The sequence below is a fragment of the Balaenoptera borealis genome, assembly GCF_965194805.1.
Source record: "Balaenoptera borealis genome assembly, chromosome: X".
Lineage (NCBI taxonomy): Eukaryota > Metazoa > Chordata > Mammalia > Artiodactyla > Balaenopteridae > Balaenoptera > Balaenoptera borealis.
The window spans coordinates 71,362,031-71,389,877 of NC_138881.1; the positions used below are offsets into that span (position 1 = coordinate 71,362,031).

The 27,847-nt window shown below is 38.0% G+C and overlaps 1 protein-coding gene across 1 annotated transcript; it reads right to left on the reverse strand.

Moving 5' to 3' along the window:
* Positions 1 to 1,015: 1,015 nt before the first annotated feature.
* SATL1 (spermidine/spermine N1-acetyl transferase like 1) lies at positions 1,016 to 27,835 on the reverse strand (the record flags this gene model as incomplete). The annotated part of the gene is given in 7 exon segments (XM_082376217.1): positions 1,016 to 2,802; positions 2,806 to 2,823; positions 3,489 to 3,529; positions 4,085 to 4,186; positions 4,584 to 4,664; positions 17,598 to 17,649; positions 27,545 to 27,835. Coding segments are annotated over 7 exon segments (735 nt in total). The 3' UTR covers positions 1,016 to 2,652.
* Positions 27,836 to 27,847: the final 12 nt, after the last annotated feature.

The following is a 27,847-nucleotide window of genomic DNA, read 5'->3' on the forward strand; positions in this document are numbered from 1 at the left end:
CAGTGGCTAATCATTGCCTACAGAATCAAATCAAGACCCCTTAGTATGACATACAAGGCCCTTCATATATGATCCCAACTAAACTTTAATCCTTCCTTCCCTCTCCCCACCCACCCTACTGCCAATGTATGTTATATTTTATCTATAACTTACCACTTGGTTCTTGAACATGCTTTGCTATTTTATGTCTCTTTTTCTCTGCCTATGTTGGTGTTTTCTCTTAGGATTTTTTCTTTGTCATCCTGCTTCATTCCGACTTCCTACGCATCCTTCAAACCCATCCTTTCTCAGTTCTCCAAGGTAGGATGTAGATGCTCTCTCCTGTACATTCCCTTACATTTGGTATTTATAGCTGTGATAGCCCATACAATTTATTATAAAACTAAAACTAGGTTAGTATTTTTTCACTTACAAGGCTCCTTGTGGGTATGACTGAATCATATTTGTGTAGCTTTTATGCCCATGAATACCTGGTATGTAGTAGAAACTCACATGTTCTACCATGCTAGTTGTAACATAGAATTATAATTATTTTGGCACCTATCAAAAGGCTTACATTCTACTAGAAAGGATAGAAACATACACAAATACAGTGTTCTATGTAGTATCTTCCCTAAGATAGGTACTACAAAAGAACTATGGATGCTCAGAGATGGAATGTAGTTCTGAGATGAAGTTAAGGAGGCAGTGGTCCTTGATCTGCTCAAGGTGGGGAAGCAGTTCACTTGCTAGTTTTTTGTAGGTAAGCTTTTCAAATTTTAGCTTCAGTATTTTAAATAAATTTTTCTACCTCAGATCTGTTTATGATCAAATACACTGATATTTCATCAAATCCAATAAAAAAGTGCTGCCAGGTCACCTTATCTTTGATAAAGGAGGCAAGAATATACAGTGGAGAAAAGACAGCCTCTTCAATAAGTGGTGCTGGGAAAACTGGACAGGTACATGTAAAAGTATGAAATTAGAACACTCCCTGACACCATACACAAAAATAAACTCAAAATGGATTAAAGATCTAAATCTTAATATAGATCTTAAGGCCAGACACTATCAAACTCTTAGAGGAAAACATAGGCAGGACACTCTATGACATAAATCACAGCAAGATCCCTTTTGACCCACCTCCTAGAGAAATGGAAGTAAAAACAAAAATAAACAAATGGGACCTAATGAAACGTAAAAGCTTTTGCACAACAAAGGAAACCATAAACAAGACCAAAAGACAACCCTCAGAATGGGAGAAAATATTTGCAAATGAAGCAACTGACAAAGGATTAATCTCCAAAACATACAAGCAGCTCATGCAGCTCAATATCAAAAAAACAAACAACCCAACCCATACAGATTGCCAACAAACACATGAAAGAATGCTCAACATCATTAATCATTAGAGAAATGCAAATCAAAACTGCAATGAGATATCATCTCACACCAGTCAGAATGACCATCATCAAAAAATCTAGAAACAATAAATGCTGGAGAGGGTGTGGAGAAAAGGGAACACTCTTGCACTGTTGGTGGGAATGTAAATTGATACAGCCACTATGGAGAACAGTATGGAGGTTCCTTAAAAAACTACAAATACGACAGAACTACCATACGACCCAGCAATCCCACTACTGGGCATATACCCTGAGAAAACCATAATTCAAAAAGAGTCATGTACCAAAATGTTCATTGCAGCTCTATTTACAATAGCCAGGACATGGAAGCAACCTAAGTGTCCATCATCGGATGAGTGGATAAAGAAGATGTGGCACGTATATACAATAGAATATTAGCCATAAAAAGAAACGAAATTGAGTTATTTGTAGTGAGGTGGATGGACCTAGAGTCTGTCATAGAGAGTGAAGTAAGTCAGAAAGAGAAAAACAAATACAGTATGCTAACACATATATATGGAATCTAAGAAAAAAAAAGTTCATGAAGAACCTAGGGGCAAGATGGGAATAAAGACACAGACCTATTAGAGAATGGACTTGAGGATATGGGGAGGGGGAAGGGTAAGCTGTGACAAAGTGAGAGAGTGGCATGGACATACATACACTACCAAACGTAAAATAGATAGCTAGTGGGAAGCAGCCGCATAGCACAGGGAGATCAGCTCAGTGCTTTGTGACCACCTAAAGGGGTGGGATGGGGGGGTGGGAGGGAGGGAGGGAGATGCAAGAGGGAAGAGATATGAGAACATATGTATATGTATAACTGATTCACTTTGTTATAAAGCAGAAACTAACACACCATTGTAAAGCAATTATACTCCAATAAAGATGTTAAAAAAATAAAAAAGTGCTGCCAGTTGATGATAATACTTATCCCGATTTCAGGTGCGTTACAGTGTAAAAATATAAGCATTTGAAATATAATAAGATATGGTGGATAAAAAAATAAATACCCTAAAGCCAAGTGTAAGTTATTTTTGAATTATCTGCTATTTTGGATCGTCAGCTCTGCTACTAGCCATTAGTATATTAGTTTGGATAATGGAAAGTTGACTATATCTGTAAAATCTGTTTCAGAGTAAAAGATCTGCTGAAACGAGAGTTTGTTCACTTGTTGTATTGTACAACACTCAAAATCAAACTGCTGTTGGACTCAGGTGACATTTAAATGTTGGAGCCTGTATTGGGGCAATTTGTGATGAGTCATCTTTCACTCTTCCCCTGCCATGTCCATGAGTTCTTCTCTGTTAAACCTGAACAGATGCCTGCCCTCCTCGGAGGAAAGCTCTAAAGCCCCTCGACGAGTGTAGTAGTCAGTAGAAGCCTGGTTCCAAATGACGACCAGAAAGTGCATGCAGTTTCACTGGCTTCTGATGGCTATCTGTTTAAAAACAAATGGAGATTACTGTTACTTGAAAGTATAATCTTCATTAGCACATTTATTTTATTAAAGGTCTACTGTATGCAAGGCACTGTGTGTGTGTAAAATACTCCCAAAAAATAATACAATAGTTATCTCTTGGACTTCTCTAAATCTGTAAAAAGAAAAAAAGTCCTGTCAAGTTATAAAATACTTTCTTTAAAAGTCCAAAACACATTTGCAAAGTCTACTCATTGGTTTTCTATAAATCTACTTCACTATTTTTATTCTTTATTCTATAGAAAAAGTTTACCTAAAATTCTCATGTGTATTTCCAAAATATAAAAGAATCTTTTTATACTGTTCTCATATTCATACGGTAGACCTATTTTATGGGTAAAATTGCCTTCTAAGCTCCCTTTTGCTTACTTCTGCTTTGTAGCAAAAAGGTATATAATGTGGTTGTGGGTTATATAGAACACAACTCTTAATTAAACATAACTCAATTATGACCTGTATGAATATCTATTTTGAAGATCCAGTGTAATTAAAATAAAAAATTAAGTATATTTTGAGATTATGTTCAGATGTTAAGGTAAATTATCTAAGTTATGCCATGTTAAATAATAACATTTGATGAACAAAAGGATAGCATATAGAATAATAATACTAACTGTAATATATACCTGACTTAGCCTCTTCAGCATTTCAGCTCCAATACCTAGACCTTTTAAATAGATAATGCAAAATGAAAAAAACATAAGTTGAAAAACTCCATTTAACAAGTTATTTGCTTTACTTTAAACCCTGTATCTGGTTGTTATATATTCGTAGTAGCTTGTGTCAAAATTCAACTCATGAATGTTTTTCATATCTCTTTTTCCTAATTGGCATGTGGTTCCAAAGGTAATGGAAAAGATTTTGGATTTACTTTAAAGATCAGTGAAGAGGAAATGTGTCCCTATCACTATCATCTTATCACAGAATATATTTCTTGTTCATTTTAGACAAACCAACACAAAATGTAAAAGCACGTTTTTAAACATGAAAATATAGCTTTGATAACTTGGCTTATTCAAGCCTTGATGGGAACTAATAAATCTTTTTCTAATCTGTGATTGAGTCTTCACCATATGCAAGGATAACTAGGATAGTGATCAGGCTCATGAAATAGAAATGAGTTACATAAACTAGCTTAAACACATTTATACTAACTCTCCTTAAATTAAAATATACCATTTTAATTTTTAAAGTATAAGTAATACTATAAGTGTTACTTGACCTCGGTAAGCTTGTATGACATAGAGGTCCTCTAGGTAAAGTAACTTGCCAATCCAGGGGTCGTATGTAAAGTAGTACATGGCAAATCCAACAGTCACTTTGCCTAGGAAGAGGAAAGAGAGGGTATAAAGAGGTTAATGCTTTGAATCTTGTAATGTTCTTTCCTCCAAAATAACTATTAAAGTAATAAAAGCTTGCTGGACAAAATTTCAAGCAATACAGAAATGTATAATGTAGAAGGTTTAAGTCCTTTATAATACAAACTTTAAGAGATAACCCATCTTTTAACAGTGTGGAGTATATTCTTCCTAAATTTTTTTTCTATGCATTTACAAACATAAGTACATACCATACATTTTCTCTAAAAAACAAGACTCAATGTATGTACTTACGCTCTTCTCCTCTGCTTAATAGTAGTTATAAGCTATCAAACTGTACTTTGTTTTCAGGATAGAGAAAATATACTCTAGATTAAATTGAAAAAGGAAGGTTTATTTTACCTGATGGTTTTTGATGATTGTGTACTTCTGCAATCAAGCAGTAGAAAAGGGGATTGTCCCCAAAGCCACCCCTGAGTACATCTGAAATATCAATTCACATAAAATATGTTAGAAAATTTACAGTAGAGAAAAGGAAGATGGTGGAGTTGGCAGCACCAGAATTCCTTTCTTCACCTATACAACAACTGTACTGGCATAAACTGCCTGAAGTGAATATTTTGTAACACTATAGTTTATTTGAATACTTACAATTTCCAGAGGACAGCTTGGCTGGTAAACTGCAGTTAATTTTGGCAAAATTCAGCCATCAGCCCAGTGGTGGCTTCCAAGCACACACCCCCTACTCCATCATGTCCTACCTCATCTCATGGCAGACAACTGTAGGGACTGCTGAGACTCCTGAATTGCTGGAGTGGATTGCTACTCTCAATGCTGAGGTGAGGACTTGGAGCCTGGCCGCCATTTTTCTAACATCCATCAACTAAAGCAGCTTCCAGGAGATTTAAAGGAGCCACACCAGTTTTGTTAGACATTCAAAAACAACCATGTATACAGGAGAATCTAGAAAGCCACCATGCATGATCAGGGAAAGACACAGACTTAGAAAAGACTTGAAAGTACCTTTAAACATTTAACTCAGATTGATCTCTGACACAGGCACCCTATAACAATAAAAAAACAGCCAATCCTGGAGAAGCAAGAGAATTTGATTTCAAGAGTTAACACATTATAAGATTAAAATGTCCAGTTTTCAACAACAAAAAATCACAGTGCATACAAAGAAACTGGAAAGTATAGCTCATTCAAAGGAACCAAGTAAATTAACAGAAAACATACCTGAGGAACCCCAGATGTCAGACTTACTAAACAATGACTTTAAAACAACTGTCTTAAAGGTGCTAAAAGAGCTAAAGTGTGACATGCACAAAGACAAGAAAATATATTTTGTATAAACAAAATAGGAATATCAATAAATAGAAATTATAAAAAAAGAATGCCCATTAAAAAACTCTGAAGTTGAAAAGTATAATAAATGAGAAGTGCACTCTAGGGGTTCAAAATCAGAATTTCTAAGCAAGCAGAAGAAAGAATGAGTTAACCTGAAGATAGGACAATTGAAATTATCAAGTCTGAGGGAAAAAAAGATGAAGAAAAGCAAAGAGCCTAAGTTATCTGTGGAACACCATCAAATGGACCAAGATACAAATTATGGGACTCTCAGAAGAAGAGAGAGAAAGGAAAAAAGAATATTTGAATAACAACTGAAAACTTCCCAGATTTGATGCAAGACATCAATCTACAAATCCAAGTTCAACAAACTCCAAGTGGTATAAACCCCAAAAAGTCAACACCAAGACACGTAATCAAACTGTTGAAAGACAAAGAGAAAATCTTGAAAGCAGCAAGGCAGAAGTAACTTGTCACATACAATGGATCTTCAGTAGGATTATCATCTGATTTCTCATCAGAAACCTTGGAAGCCAGAAGGCAGTGGATTGATATACTCAAAGTACTGGGGACAGGGAAGGAGGGGAGAAGTGCAGAAACTTTTCAACCAAGAATTCTATATCCACCAAAACTGTCCTTCAAAAATGAAGGAGAAATTAAGATATCCCCAGACTCACCACCCCCCAAACAAAGAACCTGAGGAAGTTTATTATCTCCAGACCTGCCCTGCATAAAATGCTAAAAGGAGTCCTTCAGGTTGAAATGGAAGGAAAATAGGTAGTAACTCAAAGCCATATGAAGAAATAAAGATAAAGGTTATGGTGCCTAGTTAAAGGTAAATACATGGGCAATTATAAAGAACTAGTGTTATTTTAAATTTGTTTGTAGTTCTTTTTATTTTCTACATGATTTAAAAGGCAAGTGCATAAAATTAGTCATTAATGTGTGTTCTTGGGCACACAATGTATAAAGATGTAATCTGTGACATCAGTAACATAAAAGGGGAATTGACGTGTACAGGAGAAGAGTTTTTGTATGCTATTGAAATCAAGCTAGTATAAATTCAAATTTTATTGTTATAACTTTAAGATGTTAAATGTAATCCCCACAATAACAAAAAAGAAAATGTCTATAGAATATACACATAAGGAAATGAGAACATTTTACTACAAAAATCAACTAAATACAAAAGAAGGTAGCAATGTTGGAAATGAAGGACAAAAAACTATATAGAAAACAAATAGGAAAATGTCAGAAGTCCCTCCTTATCAGTAATTACTTTAAATGTAATGGATTAAATGCTCTAATCAAAAGAGAGATTAGCAGAATGAACTTTTAAAAATGATCCAAGGGAGAGGAGCAAGATGGCGGAAGAGTAAGATGCGGAGATCACCTTCTTTCCCACAGATACAGTAGAAACACATCTACACGTGGAACTGCTCCTACAGAACATCTACTGAATGCTGGCAGAACACATCAGACCTCCCAAAAGGCAAGAAAATCCCCACTTACTTGGGTAGGGCAAAAGAAAAAAGAAATAACAGAGACAAAAGAATTGGGACGGGACCTGCGCCAGTGAGAGGGAGCCGTGAAGGAGGAAAGGTTTCCACACACTAGGAAGCCCCTTCGTGGGCAGAGACTGCGGGTGGCAGAGGGGGGAAGCTTCGGAGCCACGGAGAAGAGCACAGCCACAGGGGTGTGGAGGGCAAAGCGGAGAGATTCCTGCACGGAGGATCGGTGCTGAGTAGCACTCACCAGCCCAAGAGGCTTGTCTGCTCAGCCGCCGGGGCGGGCGGGGCTGGAAGCTGAGGCTCGGGCTTCGGTGCTAGCCGGGAGGGAGTCCGGGAAAAAGTCTGCAGCTGCCGAAGAGGCAAGAGACTTTTTCTTGCCTCTTTGTTTTGCGGTGCGCAAGGAGAGGGGATTCAGAGCGCCACCTTAACGAACTCCAGAGACGGGCGCGAGCCGTGGCTATCAGCGCAGATCCCACAGCAACAGGGGCGCAGAGGGAAAAACGGAGAGATTCCCGCACAGAGGCTCGGCGCCGAGCAGCACTCACCAGCCCGAGAGGCTTGTCTGCTCACCTGCCGGGGCGGGCAGGGGCTGGGAGCCGAGGCTCGGATTTCGGTCGGATCGCAGGGAGAGGACTGGGGCTGGTGGCGTGACACAGCTTGAGGGGGGCTAGTGCGCCACAGCTAGCCGGGAGGGAGCCCGAGAAAAAGTCTGCAGCCGCCGAAGAGGCAAGAGACTTTTTCTTGCCTCTTTGTTTCGTGGCGCGCAAGGAGAGGGGATTCAGAGCGCCACCTAAACAAACTCCAGAGACGGGCGCGAGCCGTGGCTATCAGCGTGGACCCCAGAGGCGGGCACGAGCCGTGGCTATCAGCGCGGACCCCAGAGGCGGGCGCGAGCCGTGGCTAACAGCGCGGAACCCAGAGACAAGAGCGAGCCGCGGTAATCAGCGCGGACCCCAGAGACGTGCAGGAGACGCTAGGGCTGCTGCTGCTGCCACCAAGAAGCCTGTGTGCGAGCGCAGGTCACTCTACACACCGCCCCTCCCGGAAGCCGGTGCAGCTCGCCGCTGCCGGGCTCCCGTGGTCCGGGGAAAACTTCCCTGGGGGAACGCACGGTGCGCCTCAGGCTGCTGCAATGTCACGCCGGACTCTACCGCCGCAGGCTCGGCCCACATCCGTACCCCTCCCTCCCCCCGGCCTGAGTGAGCCAGAGCCCACGAAGAAGCTGCTCCTTTAACCCCGTTCTGTCTAGGTGGGGAATGGACGTCCTCAGGCGACCTACATGCAACGGCGGGTCCAAATCCAAAGCTGAACCCCGGGAGCTGTACGAACAGAGAAAGGGAAATCTCTCCCAGCAGCCTCAGAAACAGCAGATTAAAGCTCCACAAACAACTTGATGTGCCTGCATCTGTTGAATAACTGAATAGACAACGAATCATCCCAAATTCAAGAGGTGGACTTTGGGAGCAGACTATATTAATTTTTCACCTTTTCCTTTTTTTGTGAGTGGATATGTGTATGCTTCTCAGTGATATTTTGTCTGTATAGCTTTGCTTTCACCATTAGTCCTAGGGTTAGGTCCGTCCATTTTTTTGTTTTTTGGGTTTTTTTTTTACTTAAAATTTTTTTTTCCTAATAAATATTTTCTTAATAATTTTTTCCTTATTTTCTATTTTTAGAAATTAAAAAAAATTTAATAAGTTTTTTCATATTTTTTATTTTAAAAACTTAAAATTTTTTTTCTTAATAAATTCTTTTTCTTAATAATTTTTTTCTTATTTTTTATTATAAAAAATTAATAAATCTATCTTTAAAAATTAAAAAAAAATTTCTGAATACATTTACTCTTACTAATTTTTTTTCTTATTTTTTATTATAATAGCTTTATTTTATTTTATTTTATCCTCTTTCTTTCTATTTTTTTCTCCCTTATACTCTGAGCTGTGTGGATGAAAGGCTCTTGGTGCTCCACCCATGCATCAGGCCTGTGCCTCTGAGGTGGGAGAGCCAACTTCAGGACACTGGTCCACAAGAGACCTCCCAGCTCCACGTAATACCAAATGGTGAAAATCTCTCAGAGATCTCCATCTCAACATCAAGACCCAGCTTCACTCAGCGACCAGCAAGCTACAGTGCTGAACACCCTATGCCAAACAACTAGCAAGACAGGAACATAGCCGCATCCATTAGCAGAGAGGTTGCCTAAAATCATAATAAGGCCACAGACACCCCAAAACACACCACCAGACGTGGACGTGCCCACCAGAAAGACAAGATCCAACCTCATCCACCAGAACACAGGCACTAGTCCCCTCCACCAGGAAGCCTACACAACCCACTGAACCAACCTTAGCCACTGGGGACAGATACCAAAAACAATGGGAACTACGAACCTGCAGCCTGTGAAAAGGAGACCCCAAACACAGTAAGATAAGCAAAATGAGAAGACAAAAAAACACACAGCAGGTGAAGGAGCAGGGTCAAAACACACCAGACCTAACAAATGAAGAGGAAACAGGCAATCTACCTGTAAAAGAATTCAGAATAATGATAATAAAGATGATCCAAAATCTTGGAAATAGAATAGACAAAATGCAAGAAACATTTAACAAGGATGTAGAAGAACTAAAGAGGAACCAAGCAATGATGAAAAACACAATAAATGAACTTAAAAATACTCTAGACGGGATCAATAGCAGAATAACTGAGGCAGAAGAACGGATAAGTGACCTGGAAGATAAAATAGTGGAAATAACTACTGCAGAGCAGAATAAAGAAAAAAGAATGAAAAGAACTGAGGACAGCCTAAGAGACCTCTGGGACACCATTAAATGCAACAACATTCGAATTATAGGGGTCCCAGAAGAAGAAGAGAAAAAGAAAGGGACTGAGAAAATATTTGAAGAGATTATAGTTGAAAACTTCCCTAATATGGGAAAGGAAATAGTTAATCAAGTCCTGGAAGCACAGAGAGTCCCATACAGGATAAATCCAAGGAGAAACACGCCAAAACACATATTAATCAAACTCTCAAAAATTAAATATAAAGAAAACATATTAAAAGCAGCAAGGGAAAAACAACAAATAACACACAAGGGAATCCCCATAAGGTTAACAGCTGACCTTTCAGCAGAAACTCTGCAAGCCAGAAGGGAGTGGCAGGATATACTTAAAGTGATGAAGGAGAAAAACCTACAACCAAGGTTACTCTACACAGCAAGGATCTCATTCAGATGTGATGGAGAAATTAAAACCTTTACAGACAAGCAAAAGCTGAGAGAGTTCAACACCACCAAACCAGCTTTACAACAAATGCTAAAGGAACTTCTCTAGGCAAGAAACACAAGAGAAGGAAAACACCTACAACAACAAACCCAAAACATTTAAGAAAATGGGAATAGGAACATACATATCAATAATTACCTTAAATGTAAGTGGATTAAATGCCCCCACCAAAAGACACAGACTGGCTGGATGGATACAAAAATAAGACCCATATATATGCAGTCTACAAGAGACCCACTTCAGACCTAGAGACACATACAGACTGAAAGTGAGGGGATGGAAAAAGATATTCCATGCAAATGGAAATCAAAAGAAAGCTGGAGAAGCAATTCTCATATCGGACAAAATAGACTTTAAAATAAAGACTATTACAAGAGACAAAGAAGGACACTATATAATGATCAAGGGATCGATCCAAGAGGAAGGTATAAAAATTGTAAATATTTATGCACCCAACATAGGAGCACCTCAATACATAAGGCAAATACTAACAGCCATAAAAAGGGCAATTAACAGTAACACAATCATAGTAGGGGACTTTAACACCCCACTTTCACCAATGGACAGATCACCCAAAATGAAAATAAATAAGGAAACACAAGCTTTAAATGATACATTAAACAAGATGGACTTAATTGATATTTCTAGGACATTCCACCCAAAAACAACAGAATACACATTTTTCTCAAGTGCTCATGGAACATTCTCCAGGATAGATCATATACTGGGTCACAAATTAAGCCTTGGTAAATTTAAGAAAATTGAAATCGTATCAAGTATCTTTTCCCACCACAATGCTATGGACTAGATATCAATTACAGGAAAAGATCTGTAAAAAATACAAACACATGGAGGCTACACAATACACTACTTAATAACGAAGTGATCATTGAAGAAATCAAAGGGGAAATCAAAAAATACCTAGAAACAAATGACAATGGAGACACGACGACCCAAAACCTATGGGATACAGCAAAAGCAGTTCTAAGAGGGAAGTTTATAGCAATACAAGCCTACATCAAGAAACAGGAAACATCTCGAATAAACAACCTAAACTTGCACCTAAAGCAATCAGAGAAAGAAGAGCAAAAAAACCCCAAAGCTAGCAGAAGGAAAGAAATCTTAAAGATCAGATCAGAAATAAATGAAAAAGAAATGAAGGAAACAATAGCAAAAATCAATGAAACTAAAATCTGGTTCTTCGAAAAGATGAACAAAATTGACAAACCATTAGCCAGACTCATCAAGAGAAAAAGGGAGAAGACTGAAATCAATAGAATTAGAAATGAAAAAGGAGAAGTAACCACTGACACTGCAGAAATACAAACGATCATGAGAGATTACTACAAGCAACTCTATGCCAATAAAATGGACAACTTGGAAGAAATGGACAAATTCTTAGAAATGCACAACCTACCGAGACTGAACCAGGAAGAAATAGAAAATATGAACAGACCAATCACAAGCACTGAAATTGAAACTGTGATTAAAAATCTTCCAAACAAACAGAAGCCCAGGACCAGATGGCTTCATTGGCGAATTCTATCAAACATTTAGAGAAGAGCTAACACCTATCGTTCTCAAACTCTTCCAAAATATTGCAGAGGGAGGAATACTTCCCAACTCATTCTACGAGGCCACCATCACCCTGATACCAAAACCAGACAAAGATGTCACAAAGAAAGAAAACTACAGGCCAACATCCCTGATGAACATAGAGGCAAAAATCCTCAACAAAATACTAGCAAACAGAATCCAACAGCATATTAAAAGGATTATACACCATGATCAAGTGGGGTTTATTCCAGGAATGCAAGGATTCTTCAATATACGCAAATCAATCAACGTGATACATCATATTAACAAACTGAAGGAGAAAAACCATATGATCATCTCAATAGATGCAGAGAAAGCTTTCGACAAAATTCAACACCCATTTATGATAAAAGCCCTGCAGAAAGTAGGCATAGAGGGAACTTTCCTCAACATAATAAAGGCCATATATGACAAACCCACAGCCAACATTGTCCTCAATGGTGAAAAACTGAAACCATTTCCACTATGATCAGGAACAGACAAGGTTGCCCACTCTCACCACTATTATTCAACATAGTTTTGGAAGTGTTAGCCACAGCAATCAGAGAAGAAAAAGAAATAAAAGCAATCCAAATCGGAAAAGAAGAAGTAAAGCTGTCACTGTTTGCAGATGACATGATACTATACATAGAGAATCCTAAAACTGCCACCAGAAAACTACTAGAGCTAATCAATGAATTTGGTAAAGTAGCAGGATACAAAATTAATGCACAGAAATCTCTTGCATTCCTATATACTAATGATGAAAAATCTGAAAGTGAAATTAAGAAAACACTCCCGTTTACCATTGCAACAAAAAGAATAAAATATCAAGGAATAAACCTACCTAAGGAGACAAAAGACCTGTATGCAGAAAATTATAGGACACTGATGAAACAAATTAAAGATGATACAAATAGATGGAGAGATATACCATGTTCTTGGATTGGAAGAATCAACATTGTGAAAATGATTCTACTACCCAAAGCAATCTACAGATTCAATGTAATCCCTATCAAACTACCACAGACATTTTTCACAGAACTAGAACAAAAAATTTCACAATTTGTATGGAGACACAAAAGACCCCGAATAGCCAAAGCAATCTTGAGAACAAAAAATGGAGCTGGAGGAATCAGGCTCCCTGACTTCAGACTATACTACAAAGCTACAGTCATCAAGACAGTATGGTACTGGCACAAAAACAGAAATATAGATCAATGGAACAGGATAGAAAGCCCAGAGATAAACCCACGCACATATGGTCACCTTATCTTTGATAAAGGAGACAAGCATATACAGTGGAGAAAAGACAGTCTCTTCAATAAGTGGTGCTGGGAAAATTGGACAGGTACATGTAAAAGTATGAAATTAGAACACTCCCTGACACCATACACAAAAATAAACTCAAAATGGATTAAAGACCTAAATGTTAAGCCAGACACTATCAAACTCTTAGAGGAAAACTTAGGCAGAACACTCTATGACATAAATCGCAGCAAGACCCTTTTTGACCCAGCTCCTAGAGAAATGGATATAAAAACACAAATAAACAAATGGGACCTAATTAAACTTAAAAGCTTTTGCACAGCAAAGGAAACCATAAACAAGACCAAAAGACAACCCTCAGAATGGGAGAAAATATTTGCAAATGAAGCAACTGACAAAGGATTAATGTCCAATATTTACAAGCAGCTCATGCAGCTCAATAACAAAAAAACAAACAACCCAATCCAAAAATGGGCAGAAGACCTAAACAGACATTTCTCCAAAGAAGATATACAGATGGCCAACAGACACATGAAACAATGCTCAACATCCTTAATCATTAGAGAAATGCAAATCAAAACTACAATGAGGTATCATCTCACACCAGTCAGAATGGCCATCATCAAAAAATCTAGAAACAATAAATGCTGGAGAGGGTGTGGAGAAAAGGGAACACTCTTGCACTGTTCGTGGGAATGTAAATTGATACAGCCACTATGGAGAACAGTATGGAGGTTCCTTAAAAAACTAAAAATAGAAGTACCATACGACCCAGCAATCCCACTACTGGGCATATACCCTGAGGAAACCATAATTCAAAGAGTCATGTACCAAAATGTTCATTGCAGCTCTATTTACAATAGCCAGGACATGGAAGCAACCAAAGTGTCCATCATCGGATGAATGGATAAAGAAGGTGTGGCACATATATACAATGGAATATTACTCAGCCATAAAAAGAAATGAAATGGAGGTATTTGTAATGAGGTGGATGGAGTTAGAGTCTGTCATACAGAGTGAAGTAAGTCAGAAAGAGAAAAACAAATACAGTATGCTAACACATATATATGGAATCTAAGGGGAAAAAAAAGGACATGAAGAACCTAGTGGCAAGATGGGAATAAAGACACAGACCTACTAAAGAATGGACTTGAGGATATGGGGTGGGGGAGGGGTGAGATATGACAGGGTGAGAGAGTGTCATGGACATATATACACTACCAAATGTAAAATAGATAGCTAGTGGGAAGCAGCCGCATAGCACAGGGAGCTCAGCTCGGTGCTTTGTGACCACCTAGAAGCGTGGGATAGGGAGGGTGGGAGGGAGGCAGACGCAAGAGGGAAGAGATATGGGAACATATGTATATGTATAACTGATTCACTTTGTTTTAAAGCAGAAACTAACACACCATTGTAAAGCAATTATACTTCAATAAAGATGTTAAAAAATTTTTTTTTTAAAAATGATCCAACTATATGCTGTCTGTAAGAGACTTACTTTAGATTAAGAAAAAAAAACGCACAAGAAGGTTGATAGTGAAATGATGGAAAAAGACATTTCATGAAAATAGTAATCAAAAGAAAGCTGGGATGGCTGTACTAATATAAGACAAAATAGACTTTAAGTAAAAAACTCTTACTGCAGAGAAGGATATTATATAGTGATAGAAGGTTCAATTTTCCAAGAAGATATAACATTTATAAACATTTATGCACCAAACATCAGAGCTCCAAAATATATGAAGCAAATATTGACAGAATTGAAGATAGAAAGAGACAGCTCTAAAATAATACTAGGAAACTTCATTACATCAATTTCAATAATGTACTGAACAAACAGACCAATGATAAATATGTTAATAGATTATTTGAACAAAACTATAGATCAATTGGACCTAACAGAAATATACAGTGCATCCCACCCAACAACATAATATACATTTTTTTCTTGAACTTTCTCTAGGATAGACCATATGTTAGGCCAAAAAGCAAGTCTTAATACATTTTGAAAGATTGAAACCATACAAAGTACCTTTTCCAATCACAATGGATTGAAACTAGAAACTGATAGAAGGAAACTAGGAAATTCACAAATATGTGGAAATTAAACAATGCACTCAAACAACTTTGGCTCAAAGTAGAAATAACAAGAGAAATTATAAAACAGAGATAAATGAGAATGAAAGCAATATATAAAACTTATGGGATGCAGTGAAAGAAGTGCTCAGAAGGGAACTTATAGTTGTAAATTGCAACATTAAAAAAGGAAGGGAGGGAGGGAGGGAAAGAAAGGAAAGGAAAGGAAGAAATAAAGGAAAGAAAGAAAGAAAAAGAAAGGAAGGAAGGAAGGAAAGAAAGAAGGGAAGAAAGGGAAGGAAGGGAAGGAAGGAGGAAGAAAGATCAAGCCATGACCTAACCTTACACATTAAAAACTAGAAAAAGGAGTAAGCTAAGCTCAAAGCTAGCAGAAAAAAAGGCAAATAAATATCTCTTATTAATACAGATACAAAAATACTCAACAAAATAGCAAATTGAACTCAACAGCATATTAAAAGGATCATTCACTATGACCGTGTGATTCATCCTAGGAACGAAAGGATGGTTCAACATAAGGAAATCAATCAAAGGGGAGAAAAAACACATGACCATCTCAATTGGTGCAGAAAAGGCAATTGACAAAATCCAACACCCTTTTATGATGAAAGCCCTTAGAAAACTAGGAATAGAGGGAAATTCCTCAACATGATAATGGGTACCTATTTTTAAAAAGAGTTTACTTTAATGGTGAGTGACTGAAAGCATTCCCCCTAAGATTAGGAACAAGACAAGGATGCCCACTCTCACCACTGCTATTCAACATTGTACTGGAAGTTATAGCTAGAGCTGTTAGACAAGAAAAAGAAATAAAAGCCATCCAAATTAGAAAGGAAGAGGTAAAATTCTCTCTATTTGCAGATGACATGATCCTACTGATTGACAATCCCAAAGAATCCAAAAGAAAGCTATTAACACTAATAAATTAATTCATTAAAGTTGCAGGCTACAAGATCAACAAACAAAAATCAGTTTTATTTCTATACACCAGCAAAGAACAAACCAAAAAGTACATTTAAAAAGCAATTCCATTTACAATCGCCTCTAAAATAATTAAATACCTAGGAAAGAATCTACACAAGGAGGTGAAACACTTGCATACTAAAAACTATAAAACATTGCTGAAAGAAGTTAAAGACCTAAATAAATTAAAAGATAGCCCGTGTTCATAGATAAGACTTAACATTGTTAAGATGTCAATAGTACCCAAAGTGATCTAAAGATTCAATGTCGTCCCTATCAAAATTCTAACATCCTTTTTTACAAGAGTGGTAAAGCTGATCCTCAAATTCATTTAGAATTCCAAGTGTATAATTTTATACAGACTTTCCTTGACCTACAATAGGGTTACATCCTGATAAACCCATCATAAGGTGAAAATGTCATAAAAGTCAAAAATGCATTTAGTACACCTAACCTATCAAACATCATAGCTTAGCCTAACCTACCTTAAACCTGCTCAGAGCACTTGCATTAGCCTAGAGTTGGGCAAAATCATCTAACACAAAGCCTATTTTATAATAAAGTGTCAAATATCTCATGTAATTTATTGAATACTAAGTGAAAACAGAATGGTTGTATGGGTACAGAATGGTTGTAAGTGTATCAGTTATTTACCCTCATGATCACATGGCTGACTAGGAGCTGTGGCTCACTGCTGCTACCCAGCATCATAAGAGAGTATCCTATTGCATATAGCTAGCCCAGGAAAAAGACAAAATTCAAAATTTGAGGTACAGTTTCTACTGAATGTGTATTGCTTTATAAAGTCGAAAAATTGTTCAAAGTCGTACATAAGTAAGTCAGGGACTGTCTGTACACTTTAATCATCTCTTCTCTCAGTGTTCACATTTCCTGCCTAAAATGTTGCAATTCATCATAAAACACTAGCATTGGGTATTAATATTGCTGGCTCTCAAAATGTAGTAAATATCTTGAAAATAGTTTTAAGTCATTTTGCTTTTATCCATTTCATCCTATCAAGCTACTACTAACATTGGGCATTGAATTATATTGTATTTGACCAACTACACTTCTCATTTTACATTTCCAAAATTAGTTGAAATTTATTGCCACTGTAAAGATGTAAAAGTTCTTAACTATCAATTTCATACTTTAAAAATGAGGAAAATATAAAATAGTGGTGCACTGACAAAGCTATTAAACAATAGCTTTTTATACAAACTTTTGCCCTGTATATCTAAATACTATTAATGACAACTTCTTTGTGTACCAAGGACAGCAGTGTCCACATATCTAGGTACAAGTAGTGCTTTGTGCATACATTATGCCATTCTTCTTTTTCTAGCTCTGAAAATACCATAAAACATCTTACCCTTTGCTGTTAACTTCATTGCATCTAGCATGTTTTCACAGGCAGCCAATTCCTGTCAAAGTAGAGAAAACTTTCAGTTTATGGTTTAGTAACAAATTTTTTTTAATTATTAAAATTTTTTTTTTTTTAATTTTTTGGCTGTACTGAGCGCCTTGTGGGATCTTAGTTCCCTGACCAGGGATTGAACCTGGGCCACGGCAGTGAAAGTGCCAAGTCCTAACCAGTAGACCACCAGAGAATTCCTAGTAACAAATTCTAAAGATGATAAGCATGAAGATTTATTGAGCATTTATTAACATATGATGTCCTGGGTAGTATTAAAAGTGAGTCAGACTTAACTCCAGTCATCTAGAAACTTAAAATCCAAAACAGCATATGCAACAAGAGAATATATATAGAGAAGATTAACTATGTCAATACATCATTCCTGTGAAGGTCAACTGTCTAGGTAACTAGCTTGAATACAACCAGAAATCAGGAAGTAAAGCCAAAAGTTTTTCTGAGCATTCAAGGTAGATATCACAAAGTCTATGTATTATAAAGCTCATAGATTTTACGGAGAAGTCTGTTGTGTTTGCTTGTGAGGTGTTCTTCCCAATTTAACTTTAGACTCTGTTTATTTGGCTTTTTAAAATAATTCTACACATTCAAATCAATTCTTCATAGTTTGGATCTCAAGTTTGGAAGGGCAATCCCCACTTTGGGATTATAAAAATAGTCACTTTTGTTCCCTTCTTAATTTTTTTTATTTTTTCCAGTTTTATTAAGATATAACTGACATGTAACATTGTATTAGTCCAAGGTGGGCAACGTAATGATTTGATGTATGTATATATTGTGAAATGATTACCACGATAAGGTTAGTTAACATCAATGATCTCACATAGTTACAATTTATTTCTTGTGATGAGAACTTTTAAGATCTACTCTCTTAATAACTTCCAAATATACACTATGGTTTTTTTAACTATAGTCACCATACTGTACATGACATCCCCAGAGCTTATTTATCTTATACCTGGAAACCTTTACCTTTTAACTACCTTCACCCATTTCCCCCACCCCTACCTCCCCCCTCTAGCAACCACCAATCTGTTTTAAATTCCTTATATTAATTTTATTAATTTAGTTTTGTTTGTGTGTGTGTATGTAAGAAGTAAGGTGGAATTTCACCTTTATCTTTTTCTCCCAGTTATCCCAACACTGTTTATTTAATAACCCATCTTTTATTAACTGACTTGAAGTGTCCATTTTATCATGTACTACATTCTCATATATACTGAACAGAATTTCTGGACTCTCCATTCTGTTCCAATGATCTATCTCTGCATCTATGGTAATAGATTACCATAGTATTTTAATTACTTACAGCTTTATAATATCTGATAGGGATCATCTCCCCTCATCGCTCTTCTTTTTGGAATTTTTCTAGAAACAGTCACATGTTTAATCTTCCATGTGAAAATTTGGGGATTTTGACTGGAATTGCATTAAATTTATAATGGAAAAAATGTATAAAATATATAAGGAAGACAGCAAGGGCCAGATTATGTACAGCATTGCTAAGAAATTTGGATTTTATTCTCAGTACAACCAGAGCCCAATGGAATTTGAGCATCTTGGCTGCTGTTTTGAGCACCTTCCCTAAGACACTGTATGCTCTTTGAGGGCAGGGGCTATAATTTAATAATCTGATATCCCTTATAGTACTTAGCACATGGCCTTCCCCTAGTATGCACTCAATGTTTGCATAAAGAACAAAAATCAGATATTAATAGTACACAGTCCTTCTTATGGATCACCAATGGTCCAAAAACCACAGTTTGAGAACCACCATAATAAAAGGCTTTAAATGGAAAGTCTGGTAAGCAAGAAGTTATAGCTGCCTAGCCATAAAGTGACTAGATCCCCAAATAATGCTGTGGTGTGGTGATTAAGAATAGGATAAAACAGATTCATACAAAGGATGGTTGGAAGAATTTTAGTGGCGGGACAGTAAGTAAAACCTGCAAAATACTCAGTTAAGGAATGAGTATTTATATATATGAGTTTTATATATATGTGTGTAATATATATATGTATATATATATATATATATATATATATTACACATATATATGTAGATGGAAACAGTTTGTAGATGGCAAACTCTCGTAAATCCCTTGCAAAGCAAAGAGAGAATGCTTTGAAAACTTATCAATGAACAGGAGTTAGGGTGAATGGACATGTATGTATCAGAGAATAACATCCCAAAGCTAATTAATCATTATATTCATGTCTGTGATACAGAGTAATTTAGCTTTTCTATTATTTTTCTACAGTGAACATTCATTAGAATTATTTCCAAGAAACATCTAGTGTATATTCAGGTACATGAGGCAAATTCAAAAGTAAATGTGGCTAGGAACTTCACAGATACAGGTTCACTGAACTCGGAGAATCTAGTGATATATTTTTCCCTTGGTGATAACAATGGGCACTGTTTGGAAAGATAAGGAAGGTAAGTTTTCTGGATAGAAAGATTCACTGTTGTTCAATAATAAATTTATTAATTGCCAACTGGGTGTCAGATACTAAGCTAAGAAAAAAAAACCTTTAAAATTATTTTCTACCTGGAAAAATGTGCTTCTAGAATAACTAACATGTTGGGCATAGTATTTTGATTGATGACCTAGTCATGCAGATTAATGCCAGTTAGTTAGAGAAATGATGTGGGAGCTTTTGGGGATAGAATAGAATGGAAGGCATGGGAAGAGAGATAACCCAGTTCTTACAGATCTGTAACCAGGCCTAGCATCATTTCAACAGATAGATTTCAGTAGAAAACTTCTGGTATTTTATTTTGTCCATTAAAATACATGCTCTGATCAAAGGGAACAGAAACTTGGCCTAATTTAAATTATATACATATATATGTGGAAACAGTTCCATTACAAAACTCTTTTCCAAGTTTTCCTTACCTATAACCTGTGCCTTGTTCCAGCCACATATTTACTCCTTTAAAAAATCTAGGCTACTGCTTTTATATGGACTTTTATATGGAATTGTTTAGGTTGTGCATTACATACATGATTGCCTTGAGTGCCACAGAACTTCAGCACAGTAGCTGAAGTATGGCTAATAGTTTATCACCTTTACTGCACTGGGATGATTTCCAGGAAAATCATTTAAATGAATTTTAAATCAGAAATGTTTAACCCTGCTCCTTGGACTTCTGGGAGGCTATCTGTGGATGGGCTTCAGGAGTCAAAGAACAGTCTGAAATTATATGGAAAATTTGTTGTGGACAAATATTGTTTCCTGGGCAGTCAATCATTAGCTTCTACATGTAGGTGTGGTCTTCAAAGCAAGAGGCCCTACCCTAAAATCTTAGCCATTAATACCTGAAATTCTATCACTGACAGGTCATTCATTTGAGTTAAGCATTCCTTTTATCAAAGATCCTCTTTTAAAGTTAAAATTGAGGAGAAATAAAGATGGCAGAATAGGAGGACATGAAATTCATTGCTCCTCACAAGTACATCAAGAATACATCTACAAATGGAACAGTTCTCATAGACCACCTGCTGAACATTAGCAGAAGACTTTGGACACCTAAAAGACAAGAAAATCCCCTCACAGCTGAGTAGGATGAAAGGAAGAAGAAAAAAAGGAAAAAGGAATCAAAACAGGGACCGGCAACCCTGGTGGGAAGCTGAAAGTGAGGGGAGGTCCCCACGCTCAGATAAACTCCCTCATGGTGGGGAAAGCAGCTGGGACAGAAAAGGACATTCAGGGGATCAAAGGAGAATGCAGTAGATGGTCTGTGGAAGGCAGGACAAAGTAAGAACTGCACGCATGGCCTACACAGCAGCTCTGCACATTCCAGCCTGAGTCGTAAGTCACCTGTTGCGAAGGGGGGCTGTGTGTTGGAAAGTGAGGTTTGGAGCGTGGACCCAGGGAGGGGACAGCTGTTGGCTGTGAAAAGACAGCCTGAAGGGACAGAGTAAGGAGCTCCACAGCCAGGAAAGTCTGCAGAAAAAGCCCGAGACACCATAGAAGCAAGGCATCATTGCTGAGTGGCGTGCAAGGGGCGGAGCCACAATTACAACCCTTTTCCCACCTGCTGGCTTCTTCAGCCTCCACAGCCACTGGGAGAGTCACCCATCTGAGCAACCTTGCCCGCCCCTCAAGCCAAGGCCTCCTCCACCCGTGTAGGCTCTGGGGACCTGAGCACTGCCCATCCCAAAGCCTCCTTGGGAATCAGCCCTGGGCACCCCTGCCTGAAATGGGAGTCCACCAAAGCTGATGGGGGCTGAGTGCTAAAGCATGGGGTTAAGCAAGCAGATCCAGGGACAGGACCAATGTTGGCTGTGCATATATAACAAAGGGGATGGGAGTGAGGGGCTCCACAGGTTGAATGCCCCTAGAGGAAGCATGGTCTACCTAGGAAACAAGGCTCCATTGTTGAGTGGCATGCAAGGGGTCAGGGCCACCACTGCCTCCACATGCCAGCCCCTGCCTCAGCAGGCACTGGGAGGGATTCCCACAAGAGCGAGCACACCCCAGTCTGTTGCAACAGTCTATGCAGCCGCAGGCAATTCACGCACACCCCAGTTGTGGCCGCCGTGCCCCTCCCCGGCCTAAGTGAGTAAGTGTGCCCCAATCAGCCGCTGCTTTCACTCCCTCTCACCAGGGAAAGAAACAGGCACCTGAGGGTGGTGCACACGCAGAAGTGGGGCTAAAACCAAAGCTGAGCACCAGGGGTGGTGTGACTAAGGAAGAGGAATGGAAATCTCTCCATGCAGCTGCACAAGCTGAGGATTAAATCCCCAAGATCAGCTTGGTAAACCCTGAATCTGTGGAGTATGTGGATGGACAAAAAGTGCTCTCACAACTGAGTCTGTTCTAGCTTTAGCAGCAGTGGACTTTGGGGGAAAGTACACACAGGAGTTGGGCCAGCCCAGAGTCTGAGCTGCCCCCACAGTGCCCACAGCAGGTCCAGAGACCTAAATAGAGGTATTGGAGGGCCTCCTGGGGAGGCAGGGGTTGGCTCTGGCTCACTGTGGGAGTAAGAACACTGACAGCAGAGAGCCTAGGAAAATATTATTTTTACTATTTCATTTTGTTCAGTTGTGGTTGTTTTTATTATTTATTTATTCTATAAAAAATTTTAATATATTTTTTGATTTTTCTATTTTTACTTTACTTTTTTGTGGTTTTGTGTTTATTTTTGGTTTTGTTCTTTGTTTTTTATATTTTTTTGATCATTTTAATGTATTTGTTTTGTGTTTGCTTTTTTTTTTAGTTTGCTTTCTGTTTTTGTTTTCTTCTTCATTTTTTGTTCTTGTTCATTTAGTCCTTATTGACTATTCTCATTTTTTAATTCTTTTGTATGTTTGTTCTCTTGTTTTTTTTTAATTTTCTTTTAATTTTTCTGTGTGTGTGTAGTGTTGTTATTGCTGCTGTTTGTTTGCTGTTGTTTTTGCTATTTGTCTTGGGTTTTGTTTGTCTGTTGGTTTTCTTTTCTTTTCTTTCCTTTTTCTCTGGCCACACTGTGCAGCTTGCAGGCTCTTGGTTCCTTGGCCAGTGGCTGGGTCCGAGCCTCCAGAGTGGAGCGCCAAGTCCAGGACACTGGACTGCCAGAGAATTTCTGGCCCCAGGGAATATTATCAGCATGCACGCTCCTGGAGGAGTCCATATCAACATCAAGACCCAACCCCACACAACTGCCTGCAGGCTCCAGCACAAGACACCTCATACCAAACAACCAGCAAGACAGGAACACAGCCCCAGCCATCAGCAGACAGGCTGCCTAAAGTCTTACTAAGCTCACAGACACTCCAAAACACACCACCTGACACGGCCCTGCCCTTCAGAGGGAAAAGACTCAGCTCCACCCACCAGAGTGCAGGTACCAGTCCCTCACACCAGGAAGCCTACACAAGCCCCTGGAGCAACCTCACTCACCAGGGGGCAGACAACAGAAGCAAGAGGAACTATGACCCTACAGCCTGCAGAAGGAGACCATAAACACAATAGGTTAGACAAAATGAAACAACAGAGAAATATGTTGCAGACAAAGGAGCAAGGTAAATCCCACAAGGCCAAATAAACAAAGAGGAAATGGGCAATCTACCTGAAAAAGAATTCAGAATAATGACAGTAAAGATGTTCCAAGATCTCAGAAAGAGAATGGAGGCATGGATCGAGAAGACACAAGAAATGTTTAACAAGCACCTAGAAGAACTAAAGAACAAAATATGAGTGATGAACAACACAATAACTGAAATGAAAGATACACTAGAAGGAATCAACGGCAGAATAACTGAGGCAGAAGAACCAATAAGTAAGCTGGAAGATAGAATGGTGGAAATAACTGCTGAGGAGCAGAATAAAGAAAAAAGAATGAAAGGTAATGAAGACAGTCTAAGAGACCTCTGGGACAACATTAAACAACCAACATTCGCATTATAGGGGTACCAGAGGGAGAAGAGAAAGAACCTGAGAAAGTACTTGAAGAGATAATAGCTGAAAACTTCCCTAACATGGGAAAGGAAACAGTCACCCAAATCCAGTAAGGGCAGAGAGTCCCAGGCAGGATAAACCTAAGGAGGAACACACCGAGACACATAGTAATCAAATTGACAAAAATTAAAGATAAAGAAAAAATATTGAAAGCAACAAGGGAATAGCAACAAATAATGTACAAAAGAACTCTGATAGGGTCATCAGGTGATTTCTCAGCAGAAACTCTGCAGGCCAGAAGGGAGTGACATGATATATTCAAATTGACAAAAGGGAAAAACCTAAAACCAAGAATACTCTACCCAGCAACGTTCTCATTCAGATTTGAAGGAGAAATCAAAAGCTTTACAGACAAGCAAAAGCTAAGACAATTGAGCACCACCAATCCAGCTTTACAACAAATGCTAAAGGAACTTCTCTAGGCAGGAAACACAAGAGAAGGAAAAGACCTACAAGAAAAAACCCATGACAATTAAGAAAATGGTAATAGGAACATACATATCGATAATTACCTTAAATGTAAATGGATTAAAGGCTCCAACCAAAAGACACAGACTAGCTGAATGGATCCAAAAACAATACTCATATATATGCTGTCTCCAAGAGACCCACTTCAGACCTAGGGACACACACAGACTGAAAGTGAGGGGATGGAAAAAGATATTCCAAGCAAATGGGAATCAAAAGAAAGCTGGAGTAGCAATACTCATATCAGACAAAATAGACTTTAAAATAAAGACTATTACAAGAGACAAGGAAGGACACTACATAATGATCAAGGGATCAACCCAAGAGGAAGATAATTGTAAATATTTATGCAACCAACATAGGAGCACTTCAATACATAAAGCAAATGCTAGTAGCCATAAAACGGGAAACCGACAGTAACACAATAATAGTGGGAGACATTAACACCCCACTTACACCAATTAACAGATCACCCGGACAGAAAATAAAAAAGGAAACACAAGCTTTAAATGACACAATAAACCAAATAGATTTAATTGATATTTATAAGACATTCCACCCAAAAGTGGCAGAATACACTTTCTTCTCAAGTGCTCATGGAACATTCTCCAGGATAGATCGCATCTTGGGTCAGCAATCAAACCTCTGTAAATTTAAGAAAATTGAAATCGTTTCAAGCATCTTTTCTGACCACAATGTTATGAGATTAGAAGTCAATTACAGGAAAAACAAAAACTGTAAAAAATGCAAATACATGGAGGCTAAACAATACGCTACTAAATAACCAAGAGATCACTGAAGAAATCAAAGAGGAAATCAAAACATACCCAGAAAAAAAAATGACAAAAACACACGATGACCCAAAACCTATGGGATGCAACAAAAGCAGTTCTAAGCAGGAAGTTTATTGCAATACAATCCTACCTCAAGAAACAAGAAAAACCTTAAATAAACAACTGAATATTACACCTAAAACAACTAGAGAAAGGAGAACAAAAGAAAAACCCGGAAGTTAGTAGAAGGAAAGAAATCATAAAGATCACAGTAGAAATAAATGAAATAGAAATGAAGACACCAATAGCAAAGATCAATAAAGCTAAAAGCTGATTCTTTGAGAAGATAAACAAAATTGATAATCCTTTAGCCAGACTCATCAAGAAAAAAAGGGAGAGGACTCAAATCAATAAAATTAGAGATGAAAAAGAAGAATTTACAACGGACACCACAGAAATACAAAGGATCATAAGAGACTACTACAAGAAACTATATGCCAATAAAATGGACAACCTGGAAGAAATGGACAAATTCTTAGAAAAGTACAACCTTCCAAGACTGAACCAGGAAGGAACAGAAAATATGAAGAACAGACTATACACAAGTACTGAAATTGAAATTGTGATTAAATATCTTCCAGCAAACAAAAGTCCAGGACCAGATGGCTTCACAGGCAAATTCTATCAAACACTGAGAGAAGAGCTAACACTTATCCTTCTCAAACTCTTCCAAAATTTAACAGAAGGAGGAACACTCCCAAACTCATTCTACGAGGCCACCATCACCCTGATACCAAAACCAGACAAAGATGTCACAAAAAAAAATTAGAGGCCAATATCACTGATGAACATAGACACAAAAATCCTCGACAAAATACTAGCAAACAGAATCCAATAACACATTAATGGGATCGTACACCTTGAACAAGTGGGGTTTATCCCAGGGATGCAAGGATTCTTCAATATATGCAAATCGATCAATGTGATATACCATATTAAAAAATTGAAGAATAAAAACCATATGATCATCTCATTAGATGCAGAAAAAGCTCTTGACAAAATTCAACACCCATTTATGATAAAAAAAAAAAAAAACTCTCCAGAAAGTGGGCATAGGTGGAACCTACCTCAACATAATAAAGCCCATATATGGCAAACCCACAGCAAACATCATTCTCAATGGTGAAAAACTGAAAGCATTTCCTCTAAGATCAGGAACAAGACAAGGATATCCACTCTCACCACTGTTATTCAACACAGTTTAGGAAGCCCTAGCCACAGCAATCAGAGAAGAAAAAGAAATAAAATGAATCCAAATTGGAAAAGAAGAACTAAAACTGTCACTGTTTGCAGATGACATGATACTATACATAGAAAATTCTAAAGATGCTACCAGAAAACTACTAGAGCTAATCAATGAATGCAGTAAAGTCACAGGATGCAAAATTAATATACAGAAAACTCTTGCATTCCTATACACTAACAATGAAAGATTGGAAAGAGAAATTAAGGAAACATTCCCATTTACCATTGCAACAAAAAGAATAAAATACCTAGGGCTACCAAAGGAGGCAAAAGACCTGTACTCAGAAAATTATGATACTGATGAAAGAAATCAAAGATGACACAAACAGATGGAGAGATATACCATGTTCTTGGATTGGAAGAATCAATTTTGTGAAAATGATTATACTACCCAAAGCAATCTACAGAGTCAATGCAATCCCTATCAAATTACCAATGGCATTTTTCACAGAACTAGAACAAAAAATTTTACAATTTGTATGGAAACACAAAAGACCCCGAATAGCCAAAGCAATCTTGAGAAAGAAAAATGGAGCTGGAGGAATCAGGCTCCCTGACTTCAGACTATACTACAAAGCTACAGGAATCAAGACACTATGGTACTGGCACAAAAACAGAAATATAGCTCAATGGAACAGGACAGAAAGCCCAGAGGTAAACCCACATACCTATGGTCACCTAATCTATGACAAAGAAGGCAAAAATATACAATGGAGAAAAGACAGCCTCTTCAATAAGTGGTGCTGAGAAAACTGGACAGGTACATGTAAAAGAATGAAATTAGAACACTCCCTAACACCATATACAAAAATAAACTCAAAATGGATTAAAGGCCAGACACTATAAAACTCTTTGAGGAAAACATAGGCAGTTTCGAGCCTCCGCAGGTCTTACTCGGAAAGAATTCACACTTGGTTGCCTCATGCTTGATTGTCTCCTGCCTGTTTGGCTTGTGCCTGACTGGCTTGGGCCTGGTTGACTTGTGCTGGATTGGCTTGGGCCTGGTTGCCTCATGCCTTGTTGATTCGTGCTGGATTGGCTTGGGCATGGTTGCCTCATACCTGGTTCACTCATGCTGGATTGGCTCAGGCCTGGTTGCAGTTGACTCATGCCTGATTGACTCAGGCCTGGCTGACTTGTGCTTGATTGGGTCGTGCTTGATTGGCTCACGACTGTTTGCCTCATGCCTAGTTGACT